A 21,634-nucleotide genomic window follows, 5' to 3' on the forward strand; every position below is an offset into this window, starting at 1 on the left:
GCGTTGGACGCATCACTAGGACGTCATACAGGTCTGCGCGGTAGGACAATGGTTATAATCGCTGTCATCCCCACATCGGGTGCAAAAGGACCGATTTCGAATCCCATCAACGACGAGTAAATTTTGTGAAAGTTTTTTTAACTCGTGGCTGACTTAGTCGGCCATAAACGTCAACAGCGCATATTTTATTTCCTATTTTCGTCCTTCCACCCGCTTGTAATAACTGGACTCCTAACGGAAGGATTTTTATGGAATTTTCGATTTGGACCTTTTAGAAAGATTTGTAGTGCCACTTCAAATTTCATTTAAATCGGACTACGAGAAATCCGGAAATTATTTATTTTCTTCAGGCATATCGCGTAGGTGATTGATATACAGCGTATTCTGGCTGAAGCGCTGACTATTATGTTTATTGCCACGCGCTTATTTGAGGAATGAAGAGGCATTGCGGCGGATGAGCAGAAACGAAATGTTCTGGGTTCGTACATAAACTTGTTGCTTTTTGCTCTATTTTTTGTTATAAACCACGAATTATTTTCTAAGGCACCTGAACGTATAAGTTAAAGTACGCACACGTACATCAAATAATTTGTTCATTTGAATTGTCTGATTTGTGTGAGGTACCCAAAGTGAATGCAAAGCGTTTATTTATTGAAACTAGTATTACTTAAAAAGATAATAAAGAAATACATTTCAGTAATTTTCAAACCATAGGAAGTAATTGTAACTTTTTCTTCAAAGACACCGTCTTGTGCAATAAAGAGAAATCAGTATTTCTTTCTTAACCCGTTCATCTATAAAAGGCACACTTAGCCAGGGTGGTGGTGGTGGTTAGTCTGCGTAGGATTGGAATCCATATTGGTAATCCTTCACGCGCTGCGGATGCCACTCTGCCACCTTGTTGAACACCGAGAGTTCTTTTATAGGACCCAGATGTCCACCGTATTCTGCAGGAAGAATCGCTGGGTCGAGGTATTCGTAGACGGATTCCAGGCTATCGTGGAAGACTATCTGCAAAGAGAACAAACTGGAAAATCAACCCTCACTTAAATATAAAGATTTTAATTATTCCCGACGAGTCATTTGGTAAGTTTATTCTACAAAGACCAACATATTATTACGATGATTATTCAAGAAATACACAATTCACAGAAAAAAGAAACAACAAAACAAAAAATATATGTATTCAGTATATACCGTATCTTGAAATAGATACGGTATATTTTGTTTGATTAAGTTGAGAAAAAAAAAACATCTCTGGTCAGCAAGCGAATGAAATTAATTTTCATTTGACTCAACATTGTATTATAGGTATTATTAGGCGCTTTAGCATATAATGCTTAATAATCTTCACCATATCCATACGTCTGTCCGCATGTAATAACTCGCCTCCAAGTGGATGAATTCTCATGAAATTTTATATTTGAGCTTTGTAATACAATTTGTATGTTACTTTGAAATTTTATTAAAATCGGATTAACCCAAATGTGGCAAATATTATTTATATTTTCCATAAGTGTTGTAGGCTATCTATACCGTATATTAAAGCTGAAGCACTGCTCCAATCAGCGCACGGACTTTGCTTGCTTTGCGCTGATTGGAGGAATGAATAGGCAATATGGCGATATGCAGACACGAAACAGTCTCGCGTTTAATTATTATGAATTATTAGTATTATTATTTGCCAAATTGTCTGAAATATAACGTGCTGCATACATTAACTAACCTGTTGTTGTTAGCAGTTAGCGTTAATTATTTACCTGAAGTTCATTTACATTTGTTTATCAGGAAACAACCACAATATTTTACATCGTTACGATTTTGGATAATACATTGTCGATATTTACAAAAGATAGTGAGTGTTATATAACCCATCCTACCAGAAGACATACTACGCTTATACAGCTGTTGTAGCTGAGTGGTCAAGCACGCAGTTACGAGAGTATACTTATTTCCAGTCAACACGGTTAAAACGCGTGCGGCTACTAAATACGACAATGTTCTTGTTCTTATCTCTCTCTCTCTCTCTCTCTCTCTCTCTCTCTCTCTCTCTCTCTCTCTCCTCCTTTAGAACGCCTCTGACACTTGCACTAAGTGATATTTAGATTATGACCACCTACCTAATACAGTGTTGGTATTAGGTAGATGGTCATAATTCAGTGTTGGGCCATCGTTCGCACCGATAACAGCCGATATTCGCAAAGGCACTGATTCCACGAGTCATCTGAAGAACCGTAGCGATCTACAGCCATGCTGCCTACAAGGCTTTCCACCGTGTCGGAGTGGATGAAAGTTGCGTACCCATACACCTCAATTCGTTTTTCAAAACATCCCAGATATTCAATTAGCTTGAGGTTAGGAGAATTTGGAGAAAACCAAGGCGGGTAATATCTTCAATGCGTTCTTCCAATCTGCACAGTGTGGGCCCGATGATATGGCGCACATCGTCTTGGAAGATCCTGTTTCTGTCTGGAGAAAAATGCAGCATGGAACGGTACAAAGGATCTCCTAAGAGCTGCCGGTAGACATGTATAGTATCTTATGTAGGACTGCCGGTAGACTTCATCAACGAAATGTTGGTCCATACGCACTAGGGGTCCTGCTTCCTTCCAGCAAAACATGCCCCATATAAAGCAACCACCGTCACCTGCCTGGACAGTGGGCACCATGCACGATATTCGTGGACTCATGTTGCTTGCGCCACCTACGAAGGCGTCTGTGGGCCTGGACTCATCCGACCAGCAAACTTGTTTCCAAACTAGTATCCAACCAGCGTCTTTTTGTTGACACCACAGCAATCACCGTCGAAGATCAGCGGTGAGGAGAGGGTGTTTCCCGTATCGTCTGTTGTGGGAATCCCATAGATCTGAGTGTGCGGCGCATCGTCATTTGCAATACTGTTCTTGCATTCCCCATACTGGATTGCGATGCACAGTGACCTGTCGTTGAGCCCGTACAACACGCTGAACCCTTCGCTCAATACGGATGTCCACTTTGCATTATCCTTTACAGGTCTGTCTTAACTGTCATATTCATGACGTGAAAAGTGTACCATTATTTTACATATTATGATGTACATTTGTATGACGTAATTTTTAATTTTAATTTTAATTTATTTATTCTTTTTAAATCGCATTTATATCTCATCTGGTTCGGTTTATCTCTGTAAACATAAAACCATATCAAATGTGGAAAACTGCAAACGTGACGTATTTGGACTTTTGAGATAGGATCACTTACCCGTTTTCTGACCTTCTCGCTGAAGAGGTGTCGCACTACGGAATACACTGCTTTAAGAAGGGAGGACATACTGAGCACGTGTAACTGCTTCAGGCGATATGGTGAAGAATGCTGAAAGAGATCAGAGAATTTTTTTTTAATTCGTATTTAGAGTTATACGAGTTGTTGTTCAATTTCTTCTGTAATACGACTGCCTTAATCCATAGTGGGTCGATCCTCTTTCTACAGAAATTTCAAGGCAATCCTGGAAAATGGAAACGCCGTCTGACTGCAAATATTACCATGTTAGACTTGTTTCAAAGATAAAGAGCCCTAAACTTTTAAAGACCTCTGGCCCTTAGCCATCAGCTGCGTTTTACTAAACATTTTAGAGAATAAACAGCCCGGTCTTGAACAATAGTCCTTTGGACACAGGCCAAATCATTCACACGCATTCGTAAAGGGGCGTTCTACAACTAACAACCTAATGGACACCCCTTTTTGCAGATACAGTTCTTGAACAGCAAAGAAAAACTTAAACTAATTTGAAATATGAAAAAAAAAAGGCACTTTATCTACGGGTCAGTAATGCTGGTTATTCCTGAAAAATTATACATCGACTTTGTTTAATTCAAAAGAATGCCCAAAAGCAACGACGAACATTTAAAAGATATTCCGCCTGCCGAAATTAACACTTCTGACCCAACCTCACATTCAGTAAAAAATGGAACACTTTTGAAACTGTGGGGCTACCACAACATTTTCCAGGAGAATGATACAAACCCAAGAGACTAAATGGAAAATTCATTCATTGTCAGGGCTCTCCGCTATCATCCAAGGAAGTCTTCGTGGATAGTACAGTTGGTATTATCACCGCCTTCCCCACACTGGGTGGACAATACTAGAGTTTGAATCTCATCAATGACTGGAGGAATTTTTATGGATATGTTTCGCAAGGTGACCAAGTTAGTCAGTTTCAGGCGAGGTCAGAATGTTTTCTTTTTTTCTCCATGATTTTCGTCCAGTAAACAGCAAATCGCTTAAAGCACACATGCAATTTAGAGACATTTTTTTATATCGCGCAATATGGCCTAAACTACTGATGTGCATAAAACCCTACAAAAATAACAATAACAGTCCATGGTACGGCGTGCAATGTGATGCCCAAGGTCCCTTCGATTTCGCATTGCTCGCCGGCAGACAACTTCTCGGTTACTTGGTGAGCTATGGTCTGCGCTGGCAGAAGAATGTGATTTGTTGCCGCAGAAACTTATAGACACCTTTTTGTATCGACTATGGTTCGCCGCTGTCAGGCCTGTTTAGCCTTTGGAGGGGATCATAAGCTAATCACGTAACCTGGACTGTTCAAAGATCCCTTAGACGTACCAGAGGTCCCAACGCCTGCCTGTTGAACACGCCCCAGACCATTACCAACCGTCCGCCTGCCTGAACAGTTCCTTGTTGTTCTTTTAATTTTGTCAAGCAGTGTATAAGAATTACCAAAATCATCGGACACTTTACTTATGTAATCAAAGGAAAGCACGGAATGATTGGGTCTTCCATAGAATGGCACTTATAAAAGAATCTACACTAACAAGTGAAAGCATTCCCACAATGGTTGAAATCTTCCTTGAGTAGACCAAGTCTCAAAGACATGTCCTTGATCGTTCCTCTTTCCACCCAGCAAAGCAAACGTCAATTAATGGAAAAGACTTACAGAAGTCATCCATAGTCTTTCTAATGAGTCATTGGTCCAGATGGGCTTTTTTAATTCCGATTTTTTTTTGGTTAAACTGGGCATCATCATCATGTTAATGTTCATCCAATTTTCTGTGCAGAGTCCACAGGAGGGGACTCTTCATGAGAATTACCCCTCCTAAATATGTGTTATTACTTAAAGCCCCATCAGCCCTCCTAGACAGCAGACTGGATATAACCGCCTCCTCCCCATACAAGGTGGAAAAGACTCAAGTTCGAATCCCGTTAATGAAGCGAGTAATTTTTACCAGTGTTTTCATAACGTGGCAGAATTACTTCGTCTCAGAAGAGGGTAAAGTGGTTTTTATCTAGGAAACGGGTTTTTTCATCCAGCAAACAGACCACAGAACACACGCAATATGCAGACATATTATATACAGCGCAATATGGCCTGAGTTGCTGATGGCCAGAAGCACTACAATAGCCAACCAACCTTTTCCATCAAGCATTCATCTTGTAACGTTGATAGCAACTTCCATGCTACTGGAGCTTCTTTAAACAAACATCAAACCTCTTAAGTCATTTTATAATAGAAGAGAAAAATCAGAGATATAAACACCATGATTGAGATACTCACCCTAAGATTCAGGGGTGAGGGAATCTCTGCATCCTCTGTGTACCAATCTTTTCTTATCTTTTGAATAGGATTGAAGGTCTACAAAACATTATTTCAAAGTTTGTCCCGCTTGACAAGGAATATGCTGCTATGAATTCATTTCTAGAAACTATGCTGTCCAAGCTCAGTTACTATTGTTGTTGTTGTAGTAGGATTTTAGGAGCATCGGAGACTAAGGCCATATTTCTTTTCGTAATCTGAGCAAGGATTACGAACCTAAGGGGGCCTAAATTCAAATTCAGGCAAGACAGATGTAGAACAGATGTGCGTAAATTTGCCTTTCGCCTGAGGATGGTTAATTGCTGGAACAAACGTCCATCTGTCGTTGTGGAAGTTGATAGGTTAAATAAATTCAAGGAGGATCTGGACAAACTTTTAGAGGGGATTTTTTTTTTTTTTTTTTTTTTTTTTTTGGCTTATTCTGCATTAGTTCACACGCTTTCTTTCTTGCATCACATGCCTCTACTATTACTACTAATACTATTACTATTACTAACAAATCTACAATCGGCCCCGACAGGTTCCCAATTTTTATTTTAAAAATATGTAGCGCCTATATTGTTGATGTGTTGTTGCACATATTCCAAAACAGCCTGGAAGATGGAGTTTCCCCCGGAGATGGAATCATTATTATGTGAGGCCGTGCCAAAAAAGAACCCTAAAGACCCTTCAGACTTTCGGCCCATATCCATCAGTTGTACGCTATTAAAATTCTTTGAAAAAAGCTATCCACCCTGATTTAAGTTTTGCGTGTTTTGCGCACAGGCCACCCCACTTCCATACCGTAGTACAAAGAAGATTCACTATTACTTATTTGTTGTAGATTCTCTTCAGACTACAACAAGCTTTAAATGAAAAGGTCCAAATTGATATCATATCTCTTAGCATTGTGGCAGCTTTTGATAATGTTTCCTTATCTGCCCTTGAAAATATTTTGTCAGTTTACTTCCTCATTGAAGGCAAACTATTACAGATTATCAATCGTACAACATCAAGAATTTCATGAAGACTCACTTGGGCATCCCTCAGGGAGGTGTTTTATGAGCCTTGCTTTTCACGGACGCTCTGGAACCCTTTTCTATTACAGACTCTTAGTTTTATTTCATACGCCGATGATATTAAGCATTTTGTTGTTTCCAACGAAATAGCCCTTATGTCCATCGTAAATTCCCACGCCAACGATCAGCTTCAAGAATTGAACTTATACTTAGGTAAAATAGGTTTATGGCTAAACTCTGCCAAGTCGGCACAACTGAAAATAACAATAAGAAGATAAACAGAATTGAGTTATCTATAAATGGAGTACAGATTAAGGAAGTCAACACCTACACTGATCTTTGGGTGACGTGGGATGAGGGCCATACCTTTCAAAGGCACTTTCGGAACACCAGAACAAAAACTCTCGCTGCCATTTGGGCTGTAAAACAGAAAATAACTGGGATTCGGAATCAACAACTAGTGACCCAATACATCCAAAGATGTACCATTCCTGATTTCCGTATGCTTCTGTTATATGGTCCTCTGCCCCCTGAGAAACTTCCTATATTAGGAAGTTTCTCAGCCTGGAATACTGGGTGCTCCGGTGTTTGAATAGTATTGCCGAGAAGCCCTTTACAATTCAAAATCCATACTGTATGCAAACTTGAACACAGCTCCATGGATTCAGTTGGTCACATTACGTAATATTGACACTCTAACATAACTTGCCGATCAATTCGGTCCTGATAAAGAAGAGATTGTGCAAGGCTGACGGGTTAGAATTTTTCTCAGCCTGGTCTGTGCTTGTTAACAGGAGAGACTGCTTTACAGATTTGAGATATACTTAAATAGAAAGGGTGCAAGAATATTTGCTGATGCTATCGAGGCAGTGTTAGGTGGTTCGGAAGCCTGCTAGGGGTGATAAAAAAAAAAAACAACCAAACTATTATTTTAGGCCACCCAAATAATTAAATTCATTTGCCGTGATGTGTGTCATATGTCTGTTAATTGCGTGTATTCTGTGGTCGATTTGTCTGTTTTGCTGGACGAAAAATCCCAGATTCTGGGGGAAAAACTTTACTATCTACGGCTGAGACTGACTAACTCAGTCCCGGAGTGAAAAAAGCCCAAGCCCATTAAAGTTCTTCGCGTCATCGACGGGATTCGAACCTGGGACTTTTCCACACGATGTGGGGAGGACGGTGACGCTACCACTGTGCTACCCACGCAGACGCTTGGGGGGGGGATACACAGACTAATAGACTGACAGTAGCCGCTGGCAGAGGTGAAAGTGATTCTTGCACTGCTTCTATTGAAATGCAATTGAGCAGCAGCCTGGAAAGTAAGGCAATGGGGATATCAAGGACTATTGGGAGTCATAGTGGAACAAGTAAACACATGGGCTGTGTTAGAGTAACCAAGAATAGAAACAGGTGAATATATACTTGCGTGTACACCAATGCTAGGACTATGGGAAATAAATTTGACGAATTTGAGGTATTGCTCAAAACATCAAAGGCAGATAATTGTTGGGATATTATGAAAACGTGGTGTCAAACAGACATAAGCATTGCAGAACTGGAATTTGGGGAGTACAATGTGCACAGAAAGGATAGACAAGACAGAAAAGGAGGAGGAGGATTAATTAAGAAACATATTAAATCTAAGGAAGTGCATCCAATTGATGTTGCTGGGCAATGCAATATTGAGTCTGTTTGGTGTGACATAAGCACAGGGATAGGAAAAATGAGTGTAGGAGTGTGCTATAGGCCTAATTACTCTGATGAGTGTAATGAGCAATAGTGAAGAGAAATAGAGTGGGCCAGTAATTCAGAGTGTCTTATAATGGGGGATTTTAATTTTCCTGAGAGTGACCAGAATTTGTGGGTCGGTCACACACACACACACACTAGCAAGGCTTTTTTGGATTTATTGAATGATTGTTTTCTACATCAGCATGTTCGGGAGGCAACTAGAGGGAGTAATACTCTTGATTTGATTATCAGTAGTGATTCTTCAGGAATTAAGAACTTGCAGATAAAGGAACCACTAGGTGGCAGTGATCACAGTGTGCTGAAGTGGGTTTCACTCGAAGAGGTAACTACCATCAGGGGTAAAGGGAAGGGTTTTTGCTTTCGTAAAGGCGACTACGGTGGTCTGAGACAGTATTTAAATTCTATACGGTGGGACCAACAAATGATGTTACCAACAGCAAATTCAAAATGGGAAGCATTCAAAGAATTAATCTTGGAAGCTACTAGGCTTTACATACCAACTAAGAAATATTGTTCAATGTTTAGGCCTAAGTGGATGTCAGGTGAACTAATAGATGGAGATAGATGTGAACTACAAAAGGTTTATAGAGGACAAATCGTACAGAAGTCAGGGACCAGCTTTCGTCTTCAACCGAGTGATTGTCATCGTCTTTTCATCGCTTTTCATGTGTCTTCATTTCACATTTTAATATTAGTTTTATATTAAAAATATGTAATTATACGTTTTATGTCCTAATATATGTTTTAAGTAATTTTTCTTGTATAAGTTATTTAATGTTCCCCTAGCATTGTCGCTGTTGTCAGTATTATTGCATCAGGCAATAATGTATCCAATCACTGCTGCAATGTAGATATTTAATTAGACAGGTGGCAGAGAAGAAAAATGCATGGGATACATATAAATTAACATGTGACACAGAAGCCTATGATAGATATAAGCTGGTCTCTTACCAAGTCACCAAGGAGGTTAGGAAGGCAAAGGCAGATTACGAGAAATCTTTGGCAAAGGCTGCAAAGAAAAGCAGCAAAGAGTTCTTTAATTATGTAAACTTTAGAAGGAAGGAGATGAATCAGATTGGTCCACTTGATATCGATGGTTCAACTGTTGATGATCCTGCTCAGGTAGCTAACAAACTAAATGAATATTTTGCATCTACATTCAAACATGAGGAGTCATTCAGGGACGGGAATGCCAGAGGTGTATTCAACTCTGGCAGTAAGCTAGATAATCTTATTATCTAGCTTACTGTCAGTGGAGGAGAAATTGTTGAAGATAAACATAAGAAAGGCACCAAGGGTGGATGGAATCTATAAAGTTATATTAAAAGAGGCATACAAGGAAGTAAGAAAACCCTTAGCCATAAGTATGAGAGCTTCCTTGGACTCAGGCGAGGTACCCATGGACTGCAAATTTTCAAATGTGACCCCAATTCACAAAGGAGGATCAAAGGGAGACAGGTAATTACAGACCGGTTAGTTTAACTTCTGTTAAACTAACCATTAACATGGAAATTAAGGGGGCACTGGTTAAAGAAGCATTGCAGGATCATCAAGACAAGACTTCGGTTATAGCTCGGACACACCATGGGTTTTTTAAGGGAAAGTCTTGTCTGACAAATTTGATTGGATACTATGATGTAGTCACGAAGGAACTGGATGCAAAGAATAATTTTGATATCATGTTTGGATCTTAGAAAGGCTTTTGATACTGTTGCACATGGAAGACTGCTGCACAAATTGGAGCAGTGTGGCATTGGAGGCAAATTACTGCTTTTGGATAAAGGGATGGTTGAGTGGGAGATGACAGAGAGTGGTACTCAATGGACACTGCTCTTCTTGGACTAATGTTATTAGTGGGTTCCCCAGGGTTCGGTGTTGGGTCCATTGTTGTTTTCTGTATTTATAAATGATATTGATGATGGTATATCAAGCTTAATGTCCAAGTTTGCAGACGATATGAAGGTCGGCAGGGTTGTTAATGACACTAATGAGAGTACTGTAAGATGTAAAATCTTACAAATATAATATTTTGTGGAAGAGGGAGATTTATTTAAAGTAAAACTTATAATAAAGCAATATGGGGGAGCGGAACATTACAAGTTAAGAATATTACTAAGATCACTGGCAAGGATTAAATTAGAGAACGTTTATGAAGGTCAGCGTTAAGCTTGACAAAGGCTAATGGCAAGGAAGGGGTGTACTTCGGTTCCCAGCGCACAGGAGCATCCAAAACAATAGAAACTGGTTGCAACTGTTATGAGTAAAAGGTGTCAACTCTGGTAAACAATAGCGCGGTGGACCATGTGCTGTCGGAACATTTCTTTAATCGGTTACACCTGGGCAGTAAAAACGGAAGAAATGCTGGGAATTAGATGGAAGTCTGGCTCTGGCTGTCGGTGATGGCAAGTTTTTAGATCGTGGGAAATTAGTCTGCTACAGTATAACTATAAGCGGCTGACTTCAAAGGTACTGACAGCCTTAGAAATTTTACAAATTTCTTAAAATAAGAAGTTAGATCGAGCAACAAGGAATCAGCGTGAGAAAGATAAAAATTAGCGAATAAGAAGAGAGTGGAAGTTGATAAAATGAGTACGATTGGATAAACAGAAAGCTAGGGTGTATTTGACATATGTAGGCGGTACAGAAAAGGAGATGGACAAAAAGTGAGTGAACGGGGGAAAACAGAGTCATACCGCGAGTTGAGATTCATGTGGGTGGTTATGGAAATGAGTTAGAAGACACAGAGTTGAGAATTTGGGCGTGTTGCGAAGATGAGTGAGAGAAACCACAGTTGAGTTTATGTGGGTTTTTATGAAAATGGGTTAGTGGGATTCTAAGTTGAGTTTTTTTGTTGGTGATAGAGAAAATGAAATAATAGTTTAAATTGTTGTTCAAATGAGAGAAACGAAAGATAAGTAATATACTAAATTGTTGTTCAAATGATTATAATATGTTAGAAGGATAATAAAGTTTATAGTGAGAATCTTGGAATGTTCTAAAGATAGATAATTGAATATAGTAAATGTTATATGAGAATATTTGAATGTTCTAAGGATAGATAATTGAATATAGTGTTTGTATTAATGGAGAATCGTTGATCTAACTGAAAGACTAATAACAAATAGAGACTTTAGGAAAGTTAAGATTAGTCTTCAGTGTATTGTAACAGAATGGCGAGAACACAGACTATAATGATGAAACACAGATTATAATGATGAAAATAGCATATTGATTGTTAATATAAGAATAATATATGCAAGGTATCCTTGACTTGACCTTGTATGCATATTACATGTTTTTTATTCAATTGTATATTATGTTGTATATATATATATATATATATATATATATGTAAATAAACTTTGTTGTTGGTTAATTTGTGAGTTGTTATTCCTGAACACTCAGCCTTTCCGAAGGGAATTATAATTAATTGAGAAGTTCCCTCGAATCTGGAATTCTCCTAGGAAGTAAAGTCAGATGCGTAAGTGGGGGAAATAAGAATAAAGTGGACAAACACATAATAGGGAACAAAACGAAATAAAAATAAGACCAATAAAATAAATAAAACAATAACTAGATATAAACAATCATCAACTATCTTTAATTCCACCCCCCACAGTACGCTGCTGCAACAGGATCTAGAAAAGTTGAGCAGATGGGCTGAGAGGTGGCAACTGAAGTTTAACTTTGATAAACGTAAAATACTACATATGGGAAACAGTAACCACAGAGTAACGTATCAACTGTCTGGTACTACACTGACAGAGGTAGAGAGTGAAAAGGATCTGGAGCTAATTGTGCAGGCAGATATGAAGTTTTCTGTTCAGTGCAGACGGTCTGTAAGAGTAGCTTATTGTGTCTTGTCAATGATATACAGGAATTTTTCTACAAGGGATAAGAAGGTGATTATCCCCTTGTGTAAGGCAATGGTCAGGCCACACCTTGAGTACTGTATACAGGTCTGGAGGCCTTATTTTAAGAAAGCTGTAGACCTGTTGGAACGAGTAGAGAGAAGGGCAACGAGATCGGTGAGTGGAACAAAGGGTTGCTCTTTACAAGAAAGGGTTAAGTTTTGCAAATTACAGTGTCTGGAGACTAGGCACCTGCGAGGTGATCTGATTGAGGTGTATAAAGCCGTGAATGGTTTGAGCATGCTCAGTGCTGATGGGATTCTTCCTCTAGCTCAGAATAATCGCATGAGAGGGTATAAAAATTCAAATTGAGGAAAGACAGTTATAGGATAGATGTGGGGAAGTTTGCCTTTAGCCGCGGGTAGTTGATTGCTTGAACAAATATCCATCTGTCCTTGTAGAAGTCAATAGCTTAAACAGATTCAAGGCAGAACTGGACAAACATTTGGACCGAGTGGTGGGGTGAAATGAGATGGTGGTGTGTGTTCCTTTTTTGGCTGATGCTATATAAGCTTGCTTTCTTGCATCATGTGCCCTTGCTAACGCTAATGCTAAGCCTTCTGAAAGCAAAGCTGAAAGGAGGGAACACAGTCAAAGCCCTAAACACCTATGCAGTCCTAGTGCTAACAAACACCTTCGGGGTCATAGATTGGACTAACACAGACTAACACAGAGCTGGAGAATATCATGAGAAAGGCAATGACAATGATGACCAAGAGCCACCAACACCACCCTAAGTCAGAACTGAAAAGACTGAGAATTGTTCGGAAAGAAGGAGGAAGTAACCTAATAGACCTCATCGAGCCCCAGAAAACAGCTACTGCTAACCTGAAGGATTGCTTCTCGAAATATACAGCAGCGCGCCACCAGGCCATAAGGAAGATAGACAAGCGGTATACCTCACTCAACATGGTTTAGGAGTCTCCTCCAAATTAGGAGGCACAAAGGAAACTAGAAAAATGGGCAGAGACGACACTCCATGGCAGACACTACAATGATCTCCATCAAGATCACATAGATAAAATTGCTTTCAATGCACGGCTTACGAGCCGGACGCTCTTCTCCGAGACTGAAGGATTCATGTTCGCCATCTAAGAACAGATAATTAACACCAGGAACTATAGAAAATACATCGCCAAGGAGCCTGGAGTGTCCGATGACACATGCCACCTGGCCTCAGAAACGATCCAACACATCACTGCGGGATGCAAGGTGATCCCCCAGACTGAGTACACTCATAGACACGAGCAGGTAGCCAGGAAATACCAGTTGATCTAAGAAAGTGTACCGCATTACAACTACGAACCCCAGGCAGTACTAGAGACCACAACTCACAAGCTGTTCTGGGACCGCGCCATAATAACGGATAAAGCAATCCCGCACAACAGACCGGACATCACCTTTGTAGGAAAGAAGAGAAAGGCTACGTATCTGTTTGATATAGCGGTACCCAACACGGGCAACCTGCAGAAAACCCATGGGGAAAAATCAGAAAATAGATGAACTTAAGACAGGAAATCAAAGAGATGTGGCATATGCAACAAGTAACGACCATCGTGATTATCGTGTCAACCACCAGTATGGTGCCAAAGACATAACAGCCTAGCCGCAATAGGTCTCCCAGCGAACACCTACAAGGAACTCCAGAAGGTCGCAATCCTGCACACCTGTAGGATAGTCAGAGAGTTCCTCAGCCAACAGTAACATTAGACATAACAACAACCACCCTGTGTACTTGGTAGCAATACCCGTGACGACGTGGAACCCCCAATCAGGGAGAAATAATATAAGATCAATAATAATAAGTGAATACTGTCAAAAGCTGAGCAGAGCAACATATACAGGCCTGCTTTCTTACAGATACTTCCGTTTCTCATGAAGCTATTACAAATATTCATCAGGATTTTCCTGAGAATATTTGTTATAGCGTGATGGTGGATTATATACCTGCGAAATTTAGGGTATATAACAGATTGGTCATCGGATTCCACGCTTGTTTGCTTATATTGACTTTGCTACAAACAATCAACCTAGGACATCATTGAGCCGAGTTCGAAGAGAACAATGGAAAAGACTTCTGAAGTGGGATCCCCAAAAAAGATCAACGTTAATTGAATATATTATAAAGTTGACCCGTGTTGTCAACAGGCATATCATATATGAATGAGAAAGCATGAAAGACGGGGTACAGAAAAGATGTTAATTAATGGCATTTTTACCACACTTAACAGTAAAGGCGTGATAGCATCTGGAAGGTAGAAACAACATCGTGTTAAATATGTAGCTGAATTTGCTTGTCTTTCAGAAAGACTAGTAATAATTAGTAATAATAGTATTTAAGGGATGGTGCGAATCAAAATTAATTAGAAATCAGTGTCAGAATGGTGTCGAGAATCTGGGTAATCGTTAATTGGCCAATAATATTGAGCGTAGTGAGCGAAAAACGACATCAAACAAAAAAATAACTGCTGCAAATCGTTACCGAGCACCTAATCGGCCAATTCTGAGAGAACACTGTGAATCCCTAGCTGTCAAGGGGCATTTACTCGGAAATAAACTAATAATGATTAAAAACATCTACTTACTAGCACTAAATTTCCCAGTTTTATGGATGCACGAAGTCCAACACGATTGTGGAAATCTGTCCAGGTTACACCCCGCAAGTCAGAAAGCACAATTAATCCATTGATCTGAGTGCATTCGTTCTCGAGATCCCACTCACCCAGTGCACACAACGCACGACACCCGGCTTCAAAAGCAAAGTCTTCATGAGCCAAGTAATCTAAAAAATGAGGTCATTCAATGAGTTAAAACAATAAATACGAGAGATATGTAAAAAAATGAAAGCAAATTGCATGTTATAAATCTCCCCACAAATTATTATTATTATTACGATATTAGAGAGGGGGAGTTATCCTACAAATTTACTTTCATTTAAGGTAATATCTATATATAAAAATGATCCCCGTATGAATTTTGCAATCATAGACCAATAACAATACAGTCAGTTATAAATAAGATAATAGAAAATTATATTTTTTCCCATATAAGCAAATACTTACATCAATATGGGCTGTTAAACAACTCTGTATTTTCATATCAGAAGGGCAAGAGCACACAGACATTATTAGAGAATTTAGTAGACTCTTTTAACTTACATTTAAACAACAATAACTTCATAATGATTTTATTTATAGATTTGACCAAAGCATATGACTTAATTGATGTCCCAATATTGAAACAGAAATTACTGAAATATGGTATAAGGGGAAGAATCAATCAACTCTTAACATCTTATTTAACCAAAAGAAAAATAACAGTAGAAGTAGAAAATACAAAGGGAAAATCATACAATGTAAAGTGGGGAGTACCTGAGGGCACTCATGCAGGGCCAATCATGTTCAACATCTATATAAATGACATATTCGAAGTAATAAAGAACTCCTTTATAAAAACCTATGCAGATGATATAATTTTATATACAATTGGAAAGAACCTTACAAAAATGGCAAAAGATTTACAGCAGGATGCAATACATTTGCAAACTTGGCTACATGATAATAAATTAGCACTCAACTTTCAAAAAAACAAAATTTTTGGTAATTAGACCTCCTCATCAAATCTTAGAGCTCGTGTCATCCCTCTATTAAATTACATAAGATAGTATGAACCAGAGCTGTAATGCTCAATACGTTCCACGTTGATATCAATACTTGTAAAATAATAAAAGTTTACCTCAGTATAATACGTAGAACACTTCCGTATGATACTCTCCAGAAATTAAAACGAAAAAAATCGAAAAACTTACATTAGAGTAACAAATAATTTAAAAAATAATTAAAAATAATTTTCGTTTTAATTTCTGGAGTGTATCATACGGAAATGTTCTACTTACTATTTGAGGTAAGCTTCTCTTATTTTACAAATATTAAATTACATAAACAAGAATGCCTACATGATCAGAATTTCCAGAATTGGAAATGTTAAACTGTGGTAGAAGTTTCAAATCATTGTTGCTTTTGGTTATGGATTGACTACAATCTAAGTTGAGCAGTTCATATAACAAATTTGTACAAAAAAATGAGATTTTACTACATTAAGAATAAGTTAAATCTTAGAACAAAAGTTACCTTATATTATGCATTAGGGAACTCCCGACTCAATTATTCAGTAAATGTATGTAAAAGTAAATGTAAACGTTTTTCAAGGGAAAGTACGAATGACGCGATTTGCGATAGTGCACGCACCTGACAGGAGTAGTGAGAATTATGGATATCTTTTTCCTGAATTTTAATGTAGTCCCATTCGTCTAGGATAATACAGGGTCGGCAGACATTGAGAGAATTCCAGAATAATTTCATGGGTAAGGTTGCAGAGAGAAGTTTAGAGAAATTTGACTGATAGCACTGCTCTGCATTTTGACAAAAAAAATAAAAATAAAAAATTTCTGAATCATTTTCTAATGCTAATTTCTAAATGGCTTCCGTTTGTTTCCATTACTTCAGCTTTCTTCAAAAATCACGAAAGAAAATTTGATTTTTCACAAATTTTTATTAATTTTGGAAAAAGTTGTGCACTGAAATTATAACAAAATGCTACTTTTACGAGACTTTTATGTTTAAGTACATGCAGAAAACTATTAAAAATGACAGTGTGATAAAAAAGTCTACTAAATACACATCATTTTAAAAATTGATCTACGATTAATCAAACAAACGAAAAATCAAATTTTTATTTCTTTGAATTTCTTGTAGATTCTTCTACTTTACAATCTCTCTTCAGCGTCCAGCAATAGTCAGATATCATGCTAGCATTCCACCTCCTCTGGTACCTCATGTCCATGTCTTTAATGTCCTGCTGGAAGCCCTCACCCTGCTTTCCATTAACACTTCCTATATTTTTTGGGAACTGTTCGATGTGTAAAAAAATGTATCTTGAATCTCATATTGCAGTCGAGCTTCTTGAAGTTTCCCAACATATTTTCAACTTTATTCTTGTAGTTTGGATCCTTGTTGTTCCCTAAGAAGTTCTCAACAACAGACCTGAAGTTAATCCATGCCTGTTTTTGCCTTTATCCCTAATGCCCTCAAAATCACTGTCCATCATCAGTTAATGAATTTTATGTTCAACAAAAATACCTTGTTTCTCTTCAATGGAATTTAGTACAGAGGCAGTTGAAGCAAGGACTTTCCTGAGGTAAAGCTTTCATTAAGCCCAGTTTCATGTCCAGGTGTGGAAAAACGAATAACATTTCTGAAATCAGCATGAAACACTGAGTTAAAAGCAGCTATTAGTTTATAAAGTTCGAAAACCAGGGAGTGGTGAAATCTAAGACAGATGGTATCGAATCTGAAATTGTGACTAAAGGACATGACGTATGCCAATACGCCATATCCTGTAGTCACAATAACGAAGCTCGAAAGCCCTCTAGTGGCAGCTTCTAATGACGTTACATCAGTAGAAGTTGGCTGTTTTACTAAGGGTGGAACTGAGTTAAATGGAACTGATAAATGAACTCTAAACGCCAAAGCTGCCCCATGACAGCCAAGGCACACCGGCACCAAATTGCATCCTCAGAACCTTCTACAGAATCTGAATTATAAGAAACTCTACATAGCAAGATAACTTCACCTGCGATACACAGATAAAATCTAAATTTCTAAAAACAGTTGTGATAAACTGTTCAGAAGCAATGACTTAAACAAAATTAAGGTTATTTGGAGAGCCTTGAGTTTACTGCTCAATGATTCAATTTAATAATGCAGGGTTGGATCATCTCTAATTACAGATTGTAACTTTGGCGATGTATTTAATTTTAACCGAAGTGTTTAAATATTGTCCATCCTGGAGAATCGTATAATAGTACCAGAACGTGTGCCTGTATTGTGACCAATACTCATTTCGTACATACCCAATTTTAAAGCGATGATGGACTCTCCCTCTGGACCTCGATATGGCAGAATTGTACCATAATTCATCATTGACTGCGGAATATCGCTGATATCGCGCGTAAAGTAAAACCGCTCTTCTTCAGCTCGATATTTGTAGTAGTTTCTGATGGCGTTGAAAGCCCGTGTCACATTGAACTTCCTGGCACGAAGAAACTTTAAAAGAAACTTTGGATCAGTTTTTGGAAAGAAATCTTCTGCATCTGAAAAAGAACGAAATATCCATGTTATGACAAACAGTATCATTAAACTCGTTGCACAAGCCATCAGCAGATGATGGAAAGTAAAATGCAACTTGTATTTACATATTGAAGCAAAAACTGCGCTCATTTTTTGTCATTCGAATCAATACGTTCTCTGCAATTATCCCATTTCTTGAAACGTTGACATAATTAAATATTTTGGTTACTGCTACGATCCGCCCTCTAAAAACAACGTTTGAAGTTAGTTCGCCCTTAACTGCAGGTGAGAAGCAAACAGTCATGTTTGTTTCTCACTTGCAATTACGAGACACCTGAAAACCGCATTCACTTGTTTTGGTGATTTTTTTTTGCGATATTTTTAACAAAAATCTGCACCAACGCACTCTCGCTGGAGGGGCCCTAGGTTCACGGGCACGTCTCAGTGGATTCGTGATTTTGTGCTGTAGGTACACCTAGAATAGGTCAGCGCTTGACATCAACAACTGCCATTCTGAAGCTTCTCATGATTAGGAAACAGCAATAGTAGCTAACAGTATAGACATGAATCTTTTCTGCTTCCCTCTGGGGCGTCCAATTTGTTTTGCTAGGGTAAAACATAAAAAAAATGCTGAATATTTACGACGTAAATGGGTTCGAGCAGAAAGAAGGTTAAGGGTCGCAGATCGGTTTCTTAACATATATTTCGTTTCAAGAAATAGGATTTAGTAGTATTTGCAGTTTGAATTCTTACACGTAATAATTAAATAAGCAAATCCGATGCTGTTGTAACTTAGCGCAAATCACATTGATTGCGTGGATCGTATAATTTTGTTAAATTATTATTAAATTGAAGAAGAGGCTTAGTATGAAAAGAAGCAATACAGAAAATTCAAATAAAACACAAAAAGGATATTTTTAAAAGTCGATGTGAAAGCATATTTTACGATATTCTTGTTTTAAATTTAGGAAGGGAGGGACAAAATACTTCGAACTGCTCACATGACTCCGACCACAAAATATGAAGAAATACGATGGTGCACGTTATGGGTAAGAAATGTTCCAAATGCAAGGTTTCAGCAAAGAAAGAAAGTTCCTGATGTGCTAAGAGAGCTATGGGCCTGATGGCATTTCTCCACTTGTGCCCAAACCCTGTGCTCCCGAACTTACTTCTATTCTGTGTAGCCTTTTTTCACTTTCTTATTCTAAAGGTGTTTTCACTTCTGCTTGGATATTTGCTAATATCCGGTCAGCCCTGAAAAGGGTGACAAATCACTTCTACCCAGTTATCGTCCCATTGAAATTACTTCTACTCTTTCTAAAGTAATGGAGACATTTATTAACTGCCACCTGTTAAACTATCTAGAAACCTTCCACTTAATCAATAATCACCACTGTGAAGTCCGTCGGTGTTGATCAACTGGTGATGTATTGGCTTATGTTACTAATCTATAGACAAATTCAATGGAAAACGTTTTCTGAAACTCAACATTTGCTCTTGACATTTCAATGGCTTTTGATCGCGTTTGGCATAAAGATCTTCTAAACATGCTTCCACCTTATGGTTTGCCAACTGTTTTTTGCAATTGCGTATCCAGTTTTCTCTCTGACCTCTCACTGCGGGTGATAGTAGATGTCTCTCTCTATCTTTTAACTTCTCCACTAATCTTGAGATTCCCCAAGGTTTGGTTCTTTCTCCCACTCTTTTCCTCTTGTATTTTAATGACCTTCTTCCATTGACCGGAAATCCTATCAATAGTTTTGCTGATAATAGCACACTTCCTTCCACCTTCCCGTTTGAGAAATCTTGCCCTGCGAAAACAGCTTCAACTTCTTGACTATCCACCACAATTCCTTAAATCTGATCTTCATGCAATTCTCCATTAGGGCAAAGATCACTTGGTTGATTTCAATCGTTCTAAAATCCTGTCCTGTCTTATATCTCGTAAAAACGATTCTTCTGCTCCTATGCTTATCGTCGATGGCATTCTGATTTCTGGGCAAGGTTATATGTCTCTATTCGAGATTTCCCTGACGTGTAATCTTTCTTGGCACAAGCACATTACAAATATTGTTTCTTCTGCATCTAAAAAACTTGGTTTTCTCTTTCGCTCTCGGCGTTACTTTTCTTCCAAACAGCTGTTCACTCTGTACAAATCGCAAATTCGCCCTATCATGGAATATTGTTCCCACATTCTGGGGCGGTGCCTCCAAAACTTCTCTCAAGCTTCTAGATTCCATTCAGAAGGGGGCAGTTAGGTTAATTAATGATTCATCTCTAACAGAGTCTCTCCACTCGCTGTCTCATAGACGTACTGTTTCTGCTGCATGCCTCTTCTACAGATACTTCCATGGGCACTTTTCTTCTGAATTGGTTTCTATAATCCCGCTCTCTCTTTCAAAACGGTCCAAACACGTGCCGCCACCAGCCAACATCCATTTACTGTCCAACTTCAAACTCACAGAACCAACTTTTCATCTTCCTCGTTTATTCATTCAACTGACGTTTTCTGGAACAACCTTCCTTCATACGTATTTCCTGAAAATTACAGTCTACAGAAGTTCAACTCTAATGTCAACGAATATCTTCTTTTATGTTCTCAACTTCCAACCCAAGCACGGTATTAAGTACTCTAGATTCTAATACCTCTCGTGTTAGGAGTTTTCATAAAAAATCATTTGCGTCCTGTTGGATCTTTCTCTGTACACAACTTAAGTCACAGGTGTTGAGAACAATGGAGGAGAACTTGAAGGAATGTAAACAAGAATTTTCAGGTTACAGATTGCTCGTCGATGCAGAAAGGGGAGGTTCTATGGGGAGATGCTCTTGACATCAACTGCGGCTATCTGATGCATCGTACACTGTTCCTCTCACTACAGAAATCTATTTGGATGCTACTAATTTTATATCATTGTGGTTACTAGTTGTAATTGGTTTCTGTATTCTCAAAATGTCGAGAGCGTTTCGTTTCTCAGTTCGACTTTCACGTCTCATCTAGACCTACTGGAAATCTAATTTACGAGGAGTTCAAAATCAATATTTACAAGTGATATGATGCTTGTAAATTATGTGTATTTTGTAATCGGTGTGGCTGATTTTCGGGATGGAATATTCGAAGGAAGCGTACGCTTCATTGTACTTAATTGTTTTAAACCCTCGCGGTTCTAGAATTGTTATATGTCTCTTAGAATGTCTTCTCTATATTTCTGGATTTCTCTTTGATGGTCAAAGTGGGTTTCGAGGATAATT

General features: G+C 38.5%; 1 protein-coding gene across 1 annotated transcript in view; it reads right to left on the reverse strand.

The window, feature by feature from the left end:
• Positions 1-630: 630 nt before the first annotated feature.
• Positions 631-21,634, reverse strand: part of LOC150077686 (retinaldehyde-binding protein 1-like) — a 41,724-nt gene continuing 20,720 nt past the window's right edge. Inside the window, exons 4-7 of the mRNA XM_090384682.1 lie at positions 18,169-18,408; positions 14,843-15,039; positions 3,241-3,351; positions 631-1,011 (exon numbers count right to left, since the gene is read on the reverse strand). Of these exons, the coding sequence (XP_090240808.1) occupies positions 832-1,011; positions 3,241-3,351; positions 14,843-15,039; positions 18,169-18,408 (728 nt within the window). The 3' untranslated portion in view covers positions 631-831. The remainder of the gene's footprint in view (positions 1,012-3,240; positions 3,352-14,842; positions 15,040-18,168; positions 18,409-21,634) is intronic.

This window comes from Mastigoproctus giganteus, chromosome 11 (genome assembly GCF_048544385.1).
Source record: "Mastigoproctus giganteus isolate SK-2022 chromosome 11, ASM4854438v1, whole genome shotgun sequence".
NCBI lineage: Eukaryota > Metazoa > Arthropoda > Arachnida > Uropygi > Thelyphonidae > Mastigoproctus > Mastigoproctus giganteus.